At 36.4% G+C, this 16,507-nt stretch overlaps 4 protein-coding genes across 5 annotated transcripts; 1 reads left to right on the top strand and 3 right to left on the bottom strand.

Moving 5' to 3' along the window:
- Positions 1-471: 471 nt before the first annotated feature.
- LOC149729473 (pyridoxine-5'-phosphate oxidase-like) lies at positions 472-1,815 on the bottom strand. The gene has a single exon (XM_089887099.1). The coding sequence runs from the start codon at positions 1,378-1,380 to the stop codon at positions 622-624; it is 759 nt and encodes a 252-aa protein (XP_089743225.1). The 5' UTR covers positions 1,381-1,815; the 3' UTR covers positions 472-621.
- Positions 1,816-1,963: 148 nt separating this feature from the next.
- LOC149729472 (methylmalonate-semialdehyde/malonate-semialdehyde dehydrogenase [acylating], mitochondrial-like) lies at positions 1,964-7,020 on the bottom strand. Of its 2 annotated transcripts, XM_089887093.1 has the most exons (13): positions 6,882-7,020; positions 6,765-6,803; positions 6,453-6,524; positions 6,102-6,263; positions 5,570-5,648; positions 5,155-5,309; positions 4,695-4,842; positions 4,185-4,348; positions 3,885-4,032; positions 3,414-3,595; positions 3,046-3,214; positions 2,636-2,745; positions 1,964-2,357 (listed from the first exon to the last, which is right to left on the bottom strand). In XM_089887093.1, exons 1-13 carry the CDS (start codon positions 6,915-6,917, stop codon positions 2,256-2,258), a joined length of 1,566 nt encoding a protein of 521 aa, XP_089743219.1. In that variant the 5' UTR covers positions 6,918-7,020; the 3' UTR covers positions 1,964-2,255. The 2 variants fall into 2 exon arrangements, with proteins under 2 accessions (XP_089743219.1, XP_089743220.1); XM_089887094.1 differs by lacking the exon at positions 6,765-6,803 and having other exon boundaries at positions 6,882-6,963.
- On the bottom strand, positions 6,958-8,054 carry LOC149729471 (methylmalonyl-CoA epimerase, mitochondrial-like). Its single transcript, XM_089887100.1, has one exon. The coding sequence runs from the start codon at positions 7,787-7,789 to the stop codon at positions 7,289-7,291; it is 501 nt and encodes a 166-aa protein (XP_089743226.1). The 5' UTR covers positions 7,790-8,054; the 3' UTR covers positions 6,958-7,288.
- A 159-nt stretch (positions 8,055-8,213) lies between these two features.
- On the top strand, positions 8,214-16,507 carry LOC149729470 (cation channel sperm-associated protein 1-like). Its single transcript, XM_089887096.1, has 12 exons — positions 8,214-8,394; positions 9,532-9,686; positions 10,750-10,977; positions 11,228-11,467; positions 13,403-13,549; positions 14,231-14,300; positions 14,358-14,403; positions 14,600-14,656; positions 14,903-14,993; positions 15,194-15,269; positions 15,479-15,593; positions 16,469-16,507. Exons 1-12 carry the CDS (start codon positions 8,252-8,254, stop codon positions 16,496-16,498), a joined length of 1,398 nt encoding a protein of 465 aa, XP_089743222.1. The 5' UTR covers positions 8,214-8,251; the 3' UTR covers positions 16,499-16,507.

The following is a 16,507-nucleotide window of genomic DNA, read 5'->3' as shown; positions in this document are numbered from 1 at the left end:
CGGCAATTTGTTGAAGCAGTTATCTGACTCTTCATCTGAAAATTTCTCTACAGTTCCTTCAACTCGAACAGATCGTTGAATCAGGTTCCAGAAAAACACTAAAGCAACATTAGGATTTAATTCCAACTCTTTTGCTTTAACACTGTTGTAGTTGGTGGAAAAACGAAATCCTTTTTCATCAAAACCTTGTAGTGAAACGATTCTTGCAGATGGGGTGGCATCACTTTTAACAGTCGCTACCATCATAGAATCAGCATTCACAACACCAGCTTCTTGTGCTGTGTCGTACCATTTCTTAAACAAATTAATTGGATCAGTGTTTTTATCTGTCACATCAAATACAGTACTGGCTTTGTCATCCATTTACCCAATCCTTGAGTACAGTTAACAAAGTTACAAACATACAGCTGCTGTTCAAATTTTAAAGAAGTTTTTAAAGTTTTTTAATTTAAAAAAGTTTTTTTAAAAAAAAACTTTATGGTATTTATTGAAATAAGTTTATAATTTACATTATCAGCATTCTGTATATATTTCATCTTTTCATGCAAAGTTAAATATGATACCATGATAAATAAATACAATTATAAGATCCCAAATAGATAAAATTGTTAACATTACACTTTATGGCTCCAGTCGTTGGTACACCCAGCCGTTATCACCTTCCTGCACAAAATCACCAGAAGTTTCATTCTTCTTTGTAAACACAATACGATCACTCATTCTGGATCCCTGCCCTTGCCAGAATTCCATAAGATCAGGTTGAACTACATATCCACCCCAGAAATCTGGTCGAGTCACTTCTTTTCCTTCGAACTCATTTGTTATTTTTTCCTGTCTGTCAAGTAGGGCTTGTCTACTTGACACAGGCGCACTTTGGTTCTGACTTACATGTGCAGCTATTTGGTTCGCCCTTGGCCGCCTGTTAAAGTATTCATCGGAAGCCAATTTGTCCAATTTTTCCACAGCCCCTTCAACACGAACTGACCTGCACAGCTGTGGCCAGTAAAACACCAACGCTGCAAATGGCGTCTGCTCAATCTGCTGAGCTTTTGCGCCACGATAATTCGTAAAAAAACGAAACCCATCTTGACCAAAACCTTTCATAAGAACGGTTCTTGCGGCAGGCCTGCCGTTGCTCTTTACAGTAGCTAAAGTCATTGAGTTCGGTTCGTCTATGTTAGGAGTTGCTCGTGCCTTTTCAAACCAATGTCCGAACAACACAATCGGGTCTTTACTTTCCAAATGAACCTCCAAAAATGTTTCTGTTTCATCTTTGTAAGGTTTTCGAATGTCACAAATATCCTTGACCGACATAACGCGTGGTATATCTTTCCAACCGTTTAGAACACACTTTATAATAACGTTACGTAGCAAGCTCATTCCCCACAAACCAAAACTAGTACCTAAACTGTTTACTACGTCTTTTTTGACCAGAAAATTACTCAGTAACCGGAAATTTGACCAGAAAATAACTCGATACTGAGTAAAAACCTAAACATTTTTGTACCAGGGAAAGTCCCCAAATTCACGAAATATTTCAACATCTTTAAAAAAATGTATATTTGTTTGGGGTCTACAACTACGTTTCTTTTTTTACCTCATATACGTTCGTATTGAAATAATAACAATTATTTATGGATAAACTAAAAAAACAACAATCGTTAAGTTATGCTACTTAACATGTCTTAGTACTTCACAATTCTCTCGAACTGTAATGCTACCTCGACAGGAAGTGCTGTTTAACCATTTCCATTTCCGAACGCTTTGTTTTGTGCAAAAGTATGTATGAAGATACTTAGTTAACATCGACATATGGCAGCAGCAGCAGGTCTTTGCAAACAGTTGTTCCAAATGTTACTGAGTTAGCTGCACTTATGTACATAACTTTTCAACGATGTGCCTTATTGTAGGACCTTACCCGAATGGAAAACTATTGGATTTAGATAACATGATTAAAACCATATCATTAGCCAAGCTTTTTATATTATAATTACACAACACCAAAAAACACTGTACAATAGTCAGGTTTATAAATTGCACAATCTCTTAACAAATGTGCGACTACTTCAATATTTTGTTTAACACTCCCAGTTAGTTATCATAATTAACCTTAAAGCAAATACAGATACTAAACACAGAACTAATCAATCAAACTATAAACTTTTGGAACGGTTAAATAAAATATTAATCACGATTTAATTGGCTTAAAATTGAATTTAAAAAGGTAAACTTTGTGATTTTGCGATATCAAGTGTTTAACGCATAACAGGCATTGCAACTGCAGGTTTGGAATGTTCCACGTCTTCTTCTCGCCATAACTGGGTGATGGTTTTCAATTGGGTGTAAAACTGGATACCCTGGTTGGATATAACAAAAATAAAATATCAGAAAAATGATAACCACGGATGTTTTGAGTCCCTAAAAGCACATATTATTTTTGTAAAATTAAAGGGTTGCTTCGGAAAATCTCTATACTAGTTAAACAGTAAACTTTAAAGCCCAGGAGTTAGATAAGTTTCATAGTAATGCTTGTCTACCACTGCCTCTTTGGCATTTTAAAACAGTTAGTGTCTCAGTTACGACCACAAGCAGAGGAAATATAAAATAAATTATACAGGCTTGACACATTGTTTACCTCTTTGCCATAAAAGTGAGTGTCTCCTCTGAACGAGGCACGCGAGCCAGTGAATGAAAACATTGGAAGGGGAACTGGTATTGGAACATTTACTCCAACTTGCCCAACATCTGGAAACATGGGTTTTATCAAACATTGAACTGACATAATTATTTTCAAGTTTGGTGCATTAAACACTGATTTTCCGACCAGTTTAATAAAAACATACGGCCCATATGTATCTTAGTAAACAAGTTAGAAACTACAAAGAAGTTGTGATTAAAACCAAGCCAAAGAAGATGTGATTAAAACCAAGCCACATACGGGTAATATGAATTGTTACATGCTTACGCCTCTAATTAAAAACTGCAGCTATTGACTTTTTATAAATACTATACCCATACTTATAAGAGTTATTAACACCTATTCACCTATATCATTGATAAACTTTCTTGCAGTTGCACCACTCCTTGTGAAGATAGCAGTTCCATTACCATATGGGTTAGCATTAGTAATATTAATTGCATCATCTAATGTATCAGCCTCAAGTACAACCAATACTGGCCCAAATATTTCTTCTCTATAACAAGTCATGTCAGTCTGAAGTAGAAAGAATTTTCATTATTATATTATTACTTGCAATATATCAATATATAATTTAGCATTGTATGGTCTATTAGGTCCCCCAATATACTGTAACAGAGAACCTCACCCTTATGGAACAAGTTAAGTAATTTTATTCTATAAGTTATACCTAGCAGCACACTGTGGTGTTGCCCATCACCCCACCAATACTCACAGTAACATTGGTGATAATAGTTGGTCCCACGAAGTTTCCATTCTCATATCCCTTAACATTAACATTCCTTCCATCCAAAAGTATATTTGCCCCTTCATCAACTCCACTCTGTATAAGACGACAAACTCGATCTTTTGCTTCTGGTGAAATGAGAGGACCTAGGTCTGCTCCTGCCTGGTCACCTGCATGTAACAACATATCAGCCTACATGTAACAATAAATCAGTATTATGTTTACAGCATAGGTGTAACAGTATACTTGTTGGGTGATATGACAAATTTGTTGGGTGATTGTCATTGACAATCCCATGTTGTAACAGGGGTGACATTATATGTTTAAGCACTTTAGTTTCAAGCCAAAAACAAGACACTTAACAAACATTGCCCAAACTCAGTGGTCACTAATGGGTTGTAGCACCTGGATTGTCGGAAATACATTATAGTAAACCTAGATTACTGTGTCCTGACGTACCTGCATTTACAGTCAACTTTTCAGCTCTCTCCTTTATATCAGTGATCCATTCTTTTGATTCACCCACAAACACAACGGTAGAGAGAGCCATACACCTCTGGCCTGCTGCTCCAAACGCAGCTCCAGTCAATTGGTTTAAAGTGTTTTCCTGTTGCAAATGTCATAATTACCTCAAATGTCAATCAGTCTTTACAGCCAGACTTTAACATTTAGGGAAACTTAAGGATCACTGCTAATTAAACACTCCAACCCTCTTTGAAACACAGTTCGGAAACTATTACAACAATGTAACTACTCCACCTTAGCAGCATCCGGCATAATAATTCCATGATTCTTTGCCCCCATGTTTGATTGAACACGTTTGCCAGTCTTAGTTGCTCGATCGTAAATATATTCACCAGCTTGATTGGAGCCAACAAATGACACGGCTCGAATATCAGGGTTGTCACACACAAAGTTAACGGCTGGAAAGAATTTTCAATGAACTTTGGATTAGAATGTAAAAATCCAACTTTTAAAACAGTGGTGACATCGAAATGTTTTAGTGCCCTGGTTTTAAATGTAAACCAGCTTTTACCCTGCTGTTAAATGTCTATACTAACAAACAAGACCTAAAGTAAATTGCATTCGCCAGATTATTCAATAAGATTTCCCATGTTTCACAACTATATGTATAATTATTTTTTAGCAATGTCACCCCTGGCAAAGCCCAAAAACATGAACTAAATGTCACCACAGCGAAGACTTATTAATTAAAAAAGCAATGACAGTATGACACCTATAAGCAAAGTATGTATTAAACAATCTCACCATCATGTGCTCCATGTATAACGTTAAGTGCTCCATCTGGCACACCTGCATCTTGTGCAAGTTGGGCCAACAACATGGTACAACCAGGATCTCGCTCTGAGGGTTTGAGTACATATGTGTTGCCACATACCATGGCCATTGGAAACATCTGTTAAGATTTTTATAGTTTGTTTACAGTTTTTTTTTATAATTAGCTTATTAGCAGTAAGAAAATTAATTTAGGCAAAAAGAGTGTTTTTTTTATTTTTATTACATTTTTGCAGATGTTGTGCTGGTTTTGAAAGTTTCTTACAACTATATTTCAATCACAATGAAATGTTTTAAACAAAAACTACATTGCATGGTAAAATTTCACTTTTTAAACAGTTTAAAACCACACTCTGTCCCTTTTTTATGAAAATTGAAGTGTAACGTATTACACAAATTTGAATACTTATTACAAACAACACAGACAACTAACCCATAATGGAATCATGGCAGGGAAATTAAATGGTGTGATGCCAGCACATACACCAAGTGGGTATCGATAAGTTAAAGTGTCCATGTCTTTAGCAACCGATGTCATTGTTTCACCAAGGTTGAGGTTTGTGATGCTACAACAATGTTCCACAACCTCTGTAAAAAAATAAAACGCTTGATTTAAAAAAGAAATAATTTAAACACCCAATTTGCCTCTTAACTTTTTGATTAAACTTAATAGGCTACTAAATTAACAAAGTTTTTAAATGGCTACAGCTGTGTACCATAGTACATATGCTAAAAGTAATTTATAAATTTAAAAAAAGAAAAGACAACCACTGTGTCTGTACCAATATGTACCAAAACCCCACAGAACCTATAGCACACAATTATAATAAATAACACCAACTACTCACGTAACCCTCGCATTACATCTCCTTCTGCATCGGCCAATGTCTTGCCTTGTTCTTTAGTGATCGACTCTGCAAGCTCTTTCTGCGTAGTAATTAATAAATAAATCAGAGATAACATCCATACAAAACTGAGCTAATGGAAAATATTACTAGAGCTTAGTTGTTAAGAACACAGTCATAGTAATTGCTTATTAAGCTCTTTTTCCACAAACCCAAGGTGGTCAAGTTGCAATATATAAAGATTGCCCTACAAACTTTAGAAGTGGATGTGGTTCTATTCTATTGCTACTTAGGTGATGCCCTACAACAGGCACACCATGAGACTTAAGTTTTAGGCAAAAGTTGGCTAATTAGTAATTACCGTGGCATAGATGGTGCAACAGTTCAGTTTGTAAGTTTTAGAGAAATAGCCTTTAGACAATAGCCTATTGATTTTATAATATTCTCAAACACCATGTTTATACGTGGTATATAAATTTTACAGTTCAACACATTCCAGTTCCAGGTACAGGTACTCAGATGCGAGTAGAATTACCATATTATCTTTAATCAACTGTTGGTATTTGAACATAATCTGCTGTCTATGAAGTACTGAACTATCAGCCCAACCACGGAATGCACGTTTAGCTGCAGCAACTGCCGCAAACATTTCATCTTGTGTGGCTTCAGGTACCCGAGTAATCACTTCATTCGTGGCCTGCAGTAAAATCATGTTGAAGTTAATGTGTATAAAATTTGTATGTAAAGACAGTCTAGTATAGTTTATGTGTGCAGCAGTAAGATAAACTCATTCATTGGGCTGACGTTTCAATAGAAATTATAAAACAGCCACGTTAAGTCTTAGCACTGAAGTAATAAACTGTGTTTTTTCTGTTGTTAGACTTACAGGGTTGTGAAGATCAATCCATTTGTCGGTTGTAGAATCAATAAACTTGCCATCAATAAAAAGCTTTGTATTCTGTAAATGATATACATATGCAAATATATAGGAATTAATCTAACTTATTTTTCCCTACATGACAAGACAACAACAGTCTTAATAACACAGGTGTTCGGTTTCATACACCTTGTGTGCTTGAATGAATGAATGAATGAATGCTAACTAGCTTGCTAACTAGTTACCACACATACGTAACTTTGTGATTGTGAATACAATGTGTATAATTGAATATAGCATATTTACTCCCAATATACTTACAGGAACGCTGGCGCATCTGGTGCTTGTGGAAAAGAAGTTCTGAATAAAAAACAATAAGATCATCTTCACATGACATACAGTGTAATTACTAATTATGTAAGAGTAATGTTACATTACCTTTGATAATGAAGATATGCTCTTGTACCTCAACATGATTAGTTTTAAAACAGATTCAACCTAAATAATTAACTGCCTATACTGTAAATAAAAAGGAAAAAAAAGATTGCAAACTATTAGATCTGATATCACATGATGCAATACAGACACAAATCACAATTATTCGACTTATGCCTAAATCCAATGACATGCCTCAGCCCTCAATGTAGGACCTCAGCCTCATACAAGAGAATACAGACACAATACATATAACAGTGATAATGTTTGCATGATAAAACTTAACAGAACATGCTAGCAATCATTCTTAAGTAACACACCCCCAGACTAGAGTTGTTTTTATTAAATTCTATCCCACTTTCATGGCATAAGATTAGTAATATATTTTGCCTGGTAGAAACAGAAGTTAATCATAATTCTTCAAGTTCTAATAAAACTCCCCCACAATCCTTGGGATGGCAAAATACAACTGGTTTTCCATGTGCGCCTATTTTGGGCTCTTCACTAAGCAGTCTTATGTTCTTTGCTTTCAATGTACCCATTGCATCTTTTATATTTTCAACTTCAATACATATATGGTGAATCCCACCAGATTTATTTTTCTCCAGAAACGCAGATATTGGGCTATTCTCACCCAGTGGGTGCAACAATTCTATTTTAGTGTTTGGTAAGTTCACAAATACAACTTTAACTCCATGTTCTGGTAGAAGGTCCACGTCGCTAACAGGAGCTTGAAGTACGTCTCTATACAAACTTGTAGCCTTTTCCAAGTCGGGCACCGCAATTGCGACGTGGTTGAGTTTTCCGAGTCCTGAAAAATCGCCGAGGCTTCGAATGGTTAAGATTTTAGGCATTACTGCAGTTAGCACGCTGGTTCGGCCGAGTAATAATCTTGCAAACGTAGCAGCCATGCTCACTTCGCTGTAATTGCACTTAGATACACAAAGGCGGGATAAAACGACTGCTACGCAAACTCTTATAACCCAAGTCGTCTACTCAAAATCGGTAAACATAAGGCTGTGACGTAGAGCCGCAACCGCCACGCCTTAGTGCACACGCCAAGACGATTGGACAATATTGTGGCTCGACTGGTCGTGCCCTTCAGGTGGTCGCAACGTCGGTTGTTCGCATTGCTGACGAACACCCTTTTACACGTTTCAATGCATTTTGTGCGCTTAAAAGCTCAGATTCCAACTAGATTTTACAGCACACTATTTAAACTACTCCTCTGAAGTACTACAATAACCAAAAACGGTGTAGATTTCGTTTTATACACGTAACGTTAATTTCAATAATTTGTACTAAGCGTTTACACTTACAGTTTACAGTTACACTAACAGCTGACCTGTACACGTGACGGAACAGAACCGTTTATGACATCACACGATTTTGTTTCCGGTAAAGTATTTTGTAAATTTATCACTCTTTTTATTTTTTCAAAGGGATTAATTACAAAGGCAACCGTCATGACTTCTGTCAGTAAAGCAATCCACACAAAGTCTCACAAGAGATACAGGTATGTAACATATCGTATGTTCAATACCTCCTACTTTATTAGTTCTTTTTGAAGGTGAAAGGGGCAAAAGGGGCTAAACAATAGATTTTCAAAAAATAAGATATCAGATGCCCTTTCGCCTCATAAAATGTGGTTTGTTTTACATTTCTTTACAAAAAGAATCCATATTTTAATGGTTGAATTTATTTACTTACATGGATTCAAAAGTATAACTGCATGTAGTCTTCATATTTTACACACTAACACACTTTCCATGTTATGCAAAGTTTTCCAGCTATATCCGGTGTCGCGGAAATCTGGTTCCCCGGAAATCTGGTTCCCATTGGCTACTTATAACTTATTTTTTGAGAAATCTAAAACTCTGGTTCCGACTAAAAATAATAGTTGTTGGATGCAACATATTTTGTACATTTCTTTTTAAAGATTTGTCTTCTTGATAAAAAATTGATGCTGTATTTTACCTTAAACTGTACATCATGACGTATGACCATCAGTGACCTCTACCGTTAACACGTCATCAATAAAGAAAAAGGACGATAAAACATACATTTTCACATTAGATAAAATAAACTTTCTAAAAACATGTATATATTCAAGTAACATACATTTTCACATTAGATAAAATAAACTTTCTAAAAACATGTATATATTCAAGTAATCTTCGTTCGAAACCAGATTTATAGATTTCTGATAAAAATGTCCCGTGTCTGCGCATGCGCAGTAGCCGATGGGAACCAGATTTCCGGGGAACCAGATTTCCGCGACACCGGCGCCGTGGTGTAGGGGTTAGCGCGCCTGTCTGTAACCATTAGAGGTAATGGGTTCAAGGCTCGCCGCTACTACCATTGTGGGCGTATGTGTCCTTGGGCAAGACACTTAACGACAATTGCTCCAACCCAGTGGACACTAATGGGTTGTCCAAATTATCAGCCATACATAAAAAAAATTAAAAAATCAAAAAAAATATTCACCTATACGAAGTAACATACATGGTAACTCGTAAGCTGGCATGAGGTGTTAAACCAGTGTGATAACGACTGTCGTTTTCCGGCCACGCGAGGATAAAGTAAGTTACATTCATTCATTCATATATACCACTTTTTTGTGCTTCTTATGTTTCGACACCTTTTCACACAGCATGGACGGTAAGCGATTACGTTCAGTGCAAAACCCTTCTTCGAATATCGTTGACCTGCAGTCAGTGAATCTGCATCTAGGAGATATTAAGAAGAAACAAGACGAAGTTGAAAAACAAGTTGAATTCTACGAACATGCAAGCGACTTCAGAAAAGGTGTGTTTATTAATAACGAATTAACTTACTATTATATTGTAACTTGTTAGCCGACGTCGTAGCACAGTTGGTTAGCGCGCCTATACCTCTAACTCCTATGCCTATGCCCTATCCTATACTGAAGGAGTGGTTATGAATTTAAGCGCTGGTGGTACTATTGTGGGCCTATATATGTGACCTTTGGAAACACCCGGCAGTTGCTCCAACCCAGCGATCACTAATGGCTTGTCTAAATAGCTGGCCTTCGACGTTTTTGGGGGCTTGGCAAACCCCTCCAGTTGTTGCGACGAACTCATGCATCCCTGATTGATTTAACGTAAAACTAATGACGTCATCAAGGAGAAATGCGATCGAGAATTAGTTTCTGTTTAGTCGAAAAGTACCGCTAATCAAAAATTTTGGCGCACTCAGGATGCACCGTGCATACCGGTTGAAGAGCACCGGTCTAAATTGTCAGCCATTCACATATGCAGTAACTCGTAAGCTGGCACCAAGTGTATAAAACAGAACATCGCTCCTGTATAAAATCGACTGTCGTTTTTCGGTTACGCGAGAATAAAGCAAGTAACATTCATTCGTTTGCATACACAATATTAATTAGCACTTTTACGTGAGTGGGTTTACAGCACTTAATACGAATATGTTCTGAATTGTTTAAAATACGACACTGCACAACAGTCAGCAACAACGGTACGACCCGTCATGGTGCAACTTATAATCGTAGAAATGAATAAATAAATATTTGAATAAATAAGTAGAAGTAACTTGCTTTATTCATGCGTGCTCGGGAAAACGACGGTCGTGGTATGCGGATATTTCGGACACCTCGTGATCGCTTACGAGTTACCACGTTTATAACTCTGTGGGTGAATATATATTTTTTATTTTTTGGGCATGGCTTACAATACTGACTTAAGTTTAAGATTATTTTCCATGAACAAACAAGCTCACAATGCTGGTGACATAAGCAACGAGCATGAAAATATGTAAGCGCTCTATTATAGAAAGTAGAAACTGAAACATAATAAGCACAATTAACTTCAACTATTCCTTTTATTTACAGCTATGCACGTCCTGGTCGAATCCAGCTTTTTCACCCTGATGATAATGGCTGTCATTTTGACCAACACCCTTATGTTAGTACTCTCAACATGGAGGTCTATTGAAATTCACTTCGGTTACTACTTTGCTGTGATAGACGGAATATTTATGGCTGTATATGTGGTCGAATGCTCGCTGAAGATTTATGTTTGGAGATCAGAGTATTTCCATAAAGGATGGGATATTTTAGGTAAAGCATGTAACTTTCTATCTTATTATACATATATTTTGGTTGAAGTTGTTCCTAACCCTTTTTGTAATGAATTTTTGTTCCGTGTATTGCTAACAACCCATAAGTGTCTGCTGGAGCAATTACCGTTAAATATCCTGCGCGCACGAACCATTTTATGCCATCAATTAAACGAATATAAATAATAATGATATAGTAATAGATTGACAGAATCGATCACAATTATAACCGCCTTTAAAACTATTTATAGATTTGGTGATAGTGTGCACCAGTCTTAGTGAGATGTTGGCTCCCCTCACTGTGGGAGCTGGAACTTTTAGTGGAGGAGGGGCGAGTATCTTTAGAATCCTCCGTGTCCTTCGTGCGTTGCGATCCTTGCGTGTCCTCCGCACCATCCGCTTCCTAGAGAACATCCAAGTCATCTTGATCACTTGCCTCCATTCGTTTCAATCTTTAGGAGCAATCCTGATGCTCATGATGACATTCTTAGGTATGCATATAGTATACTTTGCGAAAAGATGTATAGTAGGGTGGGGGAAGATGGGACACTTTGTCAGACGTGACTTTTTTTAAATTTTCTTTTTACGGAGCCCCATTTAATGATAATCAGAAAAACAAAGTTACAGAATTTTTCGACAGTATTATCACGACTTTATAAAAAGCCCGTCAAAGCTGATTACTGTTTTTAAATATTAAAAAAATATGTAAACTAGAAACAGTATTCTTTAAACAGGTAAAAAATGCGAAATAGTAAAAGGTGCTATTTTTTAATGCTTGCTAAATCGTAGTAAAGTCAATGTATTTTTTTAGTTTGCGTGTGCGAACGATTTAACTAGTTTCATAGCTTCATAAAACAACCTTGAATATTTCGTACAGTTTGATTTTGTCTCATAAAACTAGTTTTAGTTTTGTAAAAAACACTAAGATATAAATGAAGAAAATAGGCAGGGGTCAATAGGCTATGACTTTAATTTGAGATAAAAACAACAACAAAATGTCGGTTTAACGTTATATATGAAGTTTACATGGCAAAGAAACTAGCACAGCCTGTTAAACTCGGTAGGTTAACTACAAGTTGCAGAATACTGCTAATGTAAATATATTTCAATTTAGAGTCGCATCTTCCCCCACATTGTAGTTTTGTATGTTTTCATTGCCAAACTTTGGAAGATTTGCTTTTAATTAGTAATTTATACCTCAGGGGGTTTAAGATACTGATATAATAAAATGATAATATTTTGAAAATATTTTCGAAATTTGGTCATTTGCACTTGGTGATAATTTATAAGAAGTGGCTTGTGCCAAATGCAGAGTCCAGCGCCGTGGCGTAGTGGTTACCGCTCCTGCCTGTAACCATTAGGTAATGGATTCAAGGCTCGTCGCTGCTACCATTGTGGGCGTATGTGTCCTTGGGCAAGACACTTAACGACAATTGCTTCAACCCAGTGGTCACTAATGGGTTGTCCAAATTATCAGCCATACATAAAAAAAAAGAAAAAATCCAAAAAAAAAAGAATAATCCCCCACAAAGTAACCACATGGCAACTCGTAAGCTGGCACGAGGTGTTAAACCCGTGTGATAACGACTGTCGTTTTCCGGCCACGCGAGGATAAAGTAAGTTACATTCATTCATTCATTCATTCATTCATTCAGAGTAGTAATACCCAATTTGTAGCAAAAATAAAAACTTTATCAATAGTTATTATCAATTTTCTGTTATTACAAGTTCATATACATTTGTAGGATACAATATTTACCCATTGAAGTTCGAACATTACCCATTGTCGTTCAAAAAATACCAATTGTTGTGCAATAATACAAATAGGTAACATGTAAAAACTATAGCAGTAGGGCAAGAAAAAGATTGTTTAGACCCAATTTTCAAAGCGTACAGTATTATTTACGTATATTCCCATTTATAAATACACTTATTAATCAAAATTAACAATAATTTCAAACTATCCCATCTTATCCTGTATTCCTGTGCGTTTTCGAATTTGTAAAATTTCACCTGTTATGCGGATCGCTAAATAACTCCTCGTGTGTTTTATTATATTTTATTAAATTGTTGTCAATTAATAAAGGAATGATAGTACTAATTCGAAAACCGTCATCTATTTTGATTTTGGAAATATTTGGCAAAATGTGTTTAATAAGTGTCCTATCTTCCCCCATTGTACTATAGTAATATATTTGAAGTTACGACCGCTAAATCTGGATCAGACGCTATTGCGCATGTGCCTTTTGTGGTTTCCGTGTTTTATTATTTACAAGTCGTTGGTCATTGAAAGATATTTGCTATGCATATAACTAATTAACTTCTATGGGATATTATTGTTCTGTGAAGTAAGACGAAATTCGGGTGGCGCTAATAGTTACTACGCACTGGAAACGCAAAAAAGACTTATACATACTTACGCACAGTTATATTTGCGGTGGTTGGACGAGGTCTCTTCGTGTCCATCGATGCAAAACACTTCGGAGATTTTGGAAAAGCGTCGTTTACTTTGATCCAGCTACTGACTTTAGATGATTGGTTTGAGATATTTACTGGAGTTACTGACAAGTTAGGTTGGTGGGCTAAATTATGAAATAGTTAATAAATAAAAGTTACATATTGACAAGTTTTTAAAAGTTTATATACACTGGGATATTTCTTATAGGTATGTGTTTTTAAGTGAATGAAAGCTAATTAAATATCTTTGCGCTGCTGGACAAGTATATACAAAATTTGCAACAAAGCGTTTTATGTGGGATTTCTGTTCCATATATCTTACATGTTACTACGCCCGCTTGTACGAGTTACCGCGTATGTATTTTTTGGGGGTGGTTGTTTTTTCTATACAGTTGAAAATTTTAACAATCCATTAGTGAATATGCAGGCTGGTCTGATTAATAAATAAACACTGTCCATCTTCCGGCGCCGTGGCGTAGTGGTTAGCGCGCCTGCCTGTAACCATTCGGTAATGGATTCAAGGCTCGTCGCTGCTACCATTGTGGGCGTATGTGTCCTTGGGCAAGACACTTAACGACAATTGCTCCAACCCAGTGGTCACTAATGGGTTGTCCAAATTATCAGCCATACATAAAAAAAATGAAAAAATTCCCCAAAAAATAATCACACACAAAGTAACATACATGGTAACTCGTAAGCTGGCACGAGGTGTTAAACCCGTGTGATAACGACTGTCGTTTTCCGGCCACGCGAGGATAAAGTAAGTTACATTCATTCATTCATTCTTCTTATACCAGGATATTTTGACGTCCAAATGTTTTTCTTCCTACTTTTCTACATCATCATCGAATACTTCGTGTTTCTTAAGTAAGTAAGAATTCAAAATACCCACTAATAAAGTTAAATAACCCTTTTTACTTGCAGTCTCTTTATCGCTGTATTGGTGGATAATTTTCAACTTACGCTGCGGGTAAGTGGTTCGAGACTGGACAATGTGATTATATTAGGCGTTTGGGAATTCACTTTAGTATATGCTTTTTCCTATGTAGTAAAACCATATAGCAAACTAAGGTATATAGGTCTATATAATGTAAATGGAATTAGTTATAAACACTGTGCCTGTTACGCCTTTTGTACATAACATCAATATATGCTTGTATCTATAGGACAAAATGATTCGAAAAGCGGAAGAGAAGGAACGACTTGAAAAAGAAAAACGGCAGGTGGGAAATAAAACAGTCTAAAGATATCAGAAATTTAAATCAACATAAATCACTCGTGTAGTTTTACGTTACAAGATTATTTCTCTATATATTACATTATATACGACTGGCTCCAATAACTGCGGTCAAAATGGAATAAACTAATTAATAGTTATTCAAAAGAGATATGTGCAAACTCGTGAGTATAGGTAAGGGGTGTATAAAACAACTTCATTCATTTATTGTGTTTTATTTTTTGTCTTTTAGAAGAACGAACAGAACGGAAAGGAAGAAAATAATTCTGACGATCTTTCCGACGATAACTTGGCAGCAATTAGGAACGAACTGTTTTTCCGAGGTTGGTGAGAAAACAAAGCAGTTATTAAACTTTTTGTTAATCCGCAACTAAATTATACTTAGAATAAAGTAGAATGAAATAGAATAGATTATAACATAGTAGGTTGGGGTAAGATGGTCCATAGTTTCATTCTCGTTTATCACCCATTTGATAGTAAACAAGAATATTTAGTTTACAAATTACAAAGAGTTGTATTGTAGACGAAGATTCTCTGAGCGACGACGAATATTTTGACGTGGAAAAAGAACTTTTCACTTTTATGAACACCTCAGATGAGTAAGTTTACAATAGTAGCCAAAACTAAGATGGAATAATTAGGACTATATAAGCTTACGAATTGCCACGTATGTAACTGTGTGGGTAATGTATAGTCGGAAACATTAACTAATGGACAACATTAAAACTATGTTTTCTTAGCCGTATACAGGTAAAAGGTTCCCAAGTTGCACCCAAAGAGTCACTTAGTCGTTATTTTACAATTGTAGGGAAAACAACTTAGTAACATGGTACTACCGAATCCTACCAGCTCTTGAAAAACAAAGTCATCAAGCACATAACCTGATCTCGTGTCATGACCGCATTATAGACATGGTGGTGGACGTGAGTTTCGCTTATAAGTATTTGAATTGTTGTAGCATATAATAATTACCTGCTGCCATGGCAGAGTGGTTAACACACTTGCCTCTGTAAATATGATTAAATTCAGAAAACGCCAGTCTTTATAACACGGTGTTCTGTTTCATACACCTTGTGCCTGGTTATGAGTTACCAGCACGTATTCAACATTGTGTGTGTTTGTTTCATTTTACATATGGCTGTCAATTTGGACAACCCATTGTAGTGACCACACGTCCACAATGGTAGCGGCGTCGAGTCTCGAATCTAGTACCCCCAGATTTACAAGCGTATGTTCTAACTGTTCTTGTTGTATATATCAGTGGCGTGTCATCGACCCCGTGAACCCCGCAGCGGGGGGCCCACGTGTCATCGACCCCGCCAACCCCGCAGCGGGGGGCCCACGTGTCATCGACCCCGCGAAACCCCGCAGCGGGGGGGCCCACTATAATACCCGATAGAAAATTAACCACATATAAATTGTTGTTACGTCGCAAAATAAGCTTCGCCGTCGTAACCCAATAACATGACAACGTTGGTAATTTAAACATTTAAATAAGTTTGTAAAGCGGGGGTTTTTACAGTAGAAGGGGAGGAGTTTAAGCCATTTTTTTTTCGTAGGCGCAAAAAAATGATAAATTAAATTAGAACACTAATTAGAACCCCCCCTTTAAACACGTCTATTTGCGCAAATAGTGAGACCTATATGTAACAGTTTGATAGTTTGAGTTGAATTATTTTACGGGTCACCAGATGTAGTGATAAAGAAGGGGGGCTCATACAGGTCTTGCGGGGGGGGGGGGGCTTCTATATCTTAAAACGTCACTAGTATATATCATATTAAAAATGTAAATTTTCAGAATACTGATGACGTCATCGAACGACGGTAGAAGATCATA

Source organism: Ciona robusta, chromosome 10 (genome assembly GCF_009617815.1).
Source record: "Ciona robusta chromosome 10, ASM961781v2".
NCBI classification, from domain to species: Eukaryota; Metazoa; Chordata; class Ascidiacea; order Phlebobranchia; family Cionidae; genus Ciona; species Ciona robusta.
Note: the sequence above shows the minus strand (reverse complement) of the source record. Positions and strands in the feature narration are given on the sequence as shown.

Bases quoted from the DNA above. Each gene is read 5' to 3' on its own strand.
- LOC149729470 (XM_089887096.1), top strand. From the start codon at position 8,252: ATGACATCACACGATTTTGTTTCCGGTAAAGTATTTTGTAAATTTATC. The intron at 10,978-11,227 runs GTAAAGCATGTA...AACTATTTATAG, and splicing joins TAAAGGATGGGATATTTTAG to ATTTGGTGATAGTGTGCACC. The intron at 14,404-14,599 runs GTAAGTGGTTCG...TTGTATCTATAG, and splicing joins ATTTTCAACTTACGCTGCGG to GACAAAATGATTCGAAAAGC.
- LOC149729472 (XM_089887093.1), bottom strand. From the start codon at position 6,917: ATGTTGAGGTACAAGAGCATATCTTCATTATCAAAG. The intron at 6,264-6,452 runs GTAAGTCTAACA...ATTTTACTGCAG, and splicing joins GGATTGATCTTCACAACCCT to GCCACGAATGAAGTGATTAC. The intron at 4,843-5,154 runs GTTAGTTGTCTG...AAATCTTAACAG, and splicing joins CTGCCATGATTCCATTATGG to ATGTTTCCAATGGCCATGGT.
- LOC149729473 (XM_089887099.1), bottom strand. From the start codon at position 1,380: ATGAGCTTGCTACGTAACGTTATTATAAAGTGTGTTCTAAACGGTTGG.
- LOC149729471 (XM_089887100.1), bottom strand. From the start codon at position 7,789: ATGGCTGCTACGTTTGCAAGATTATTACTCGGCCGAACCAGCGTGCTA.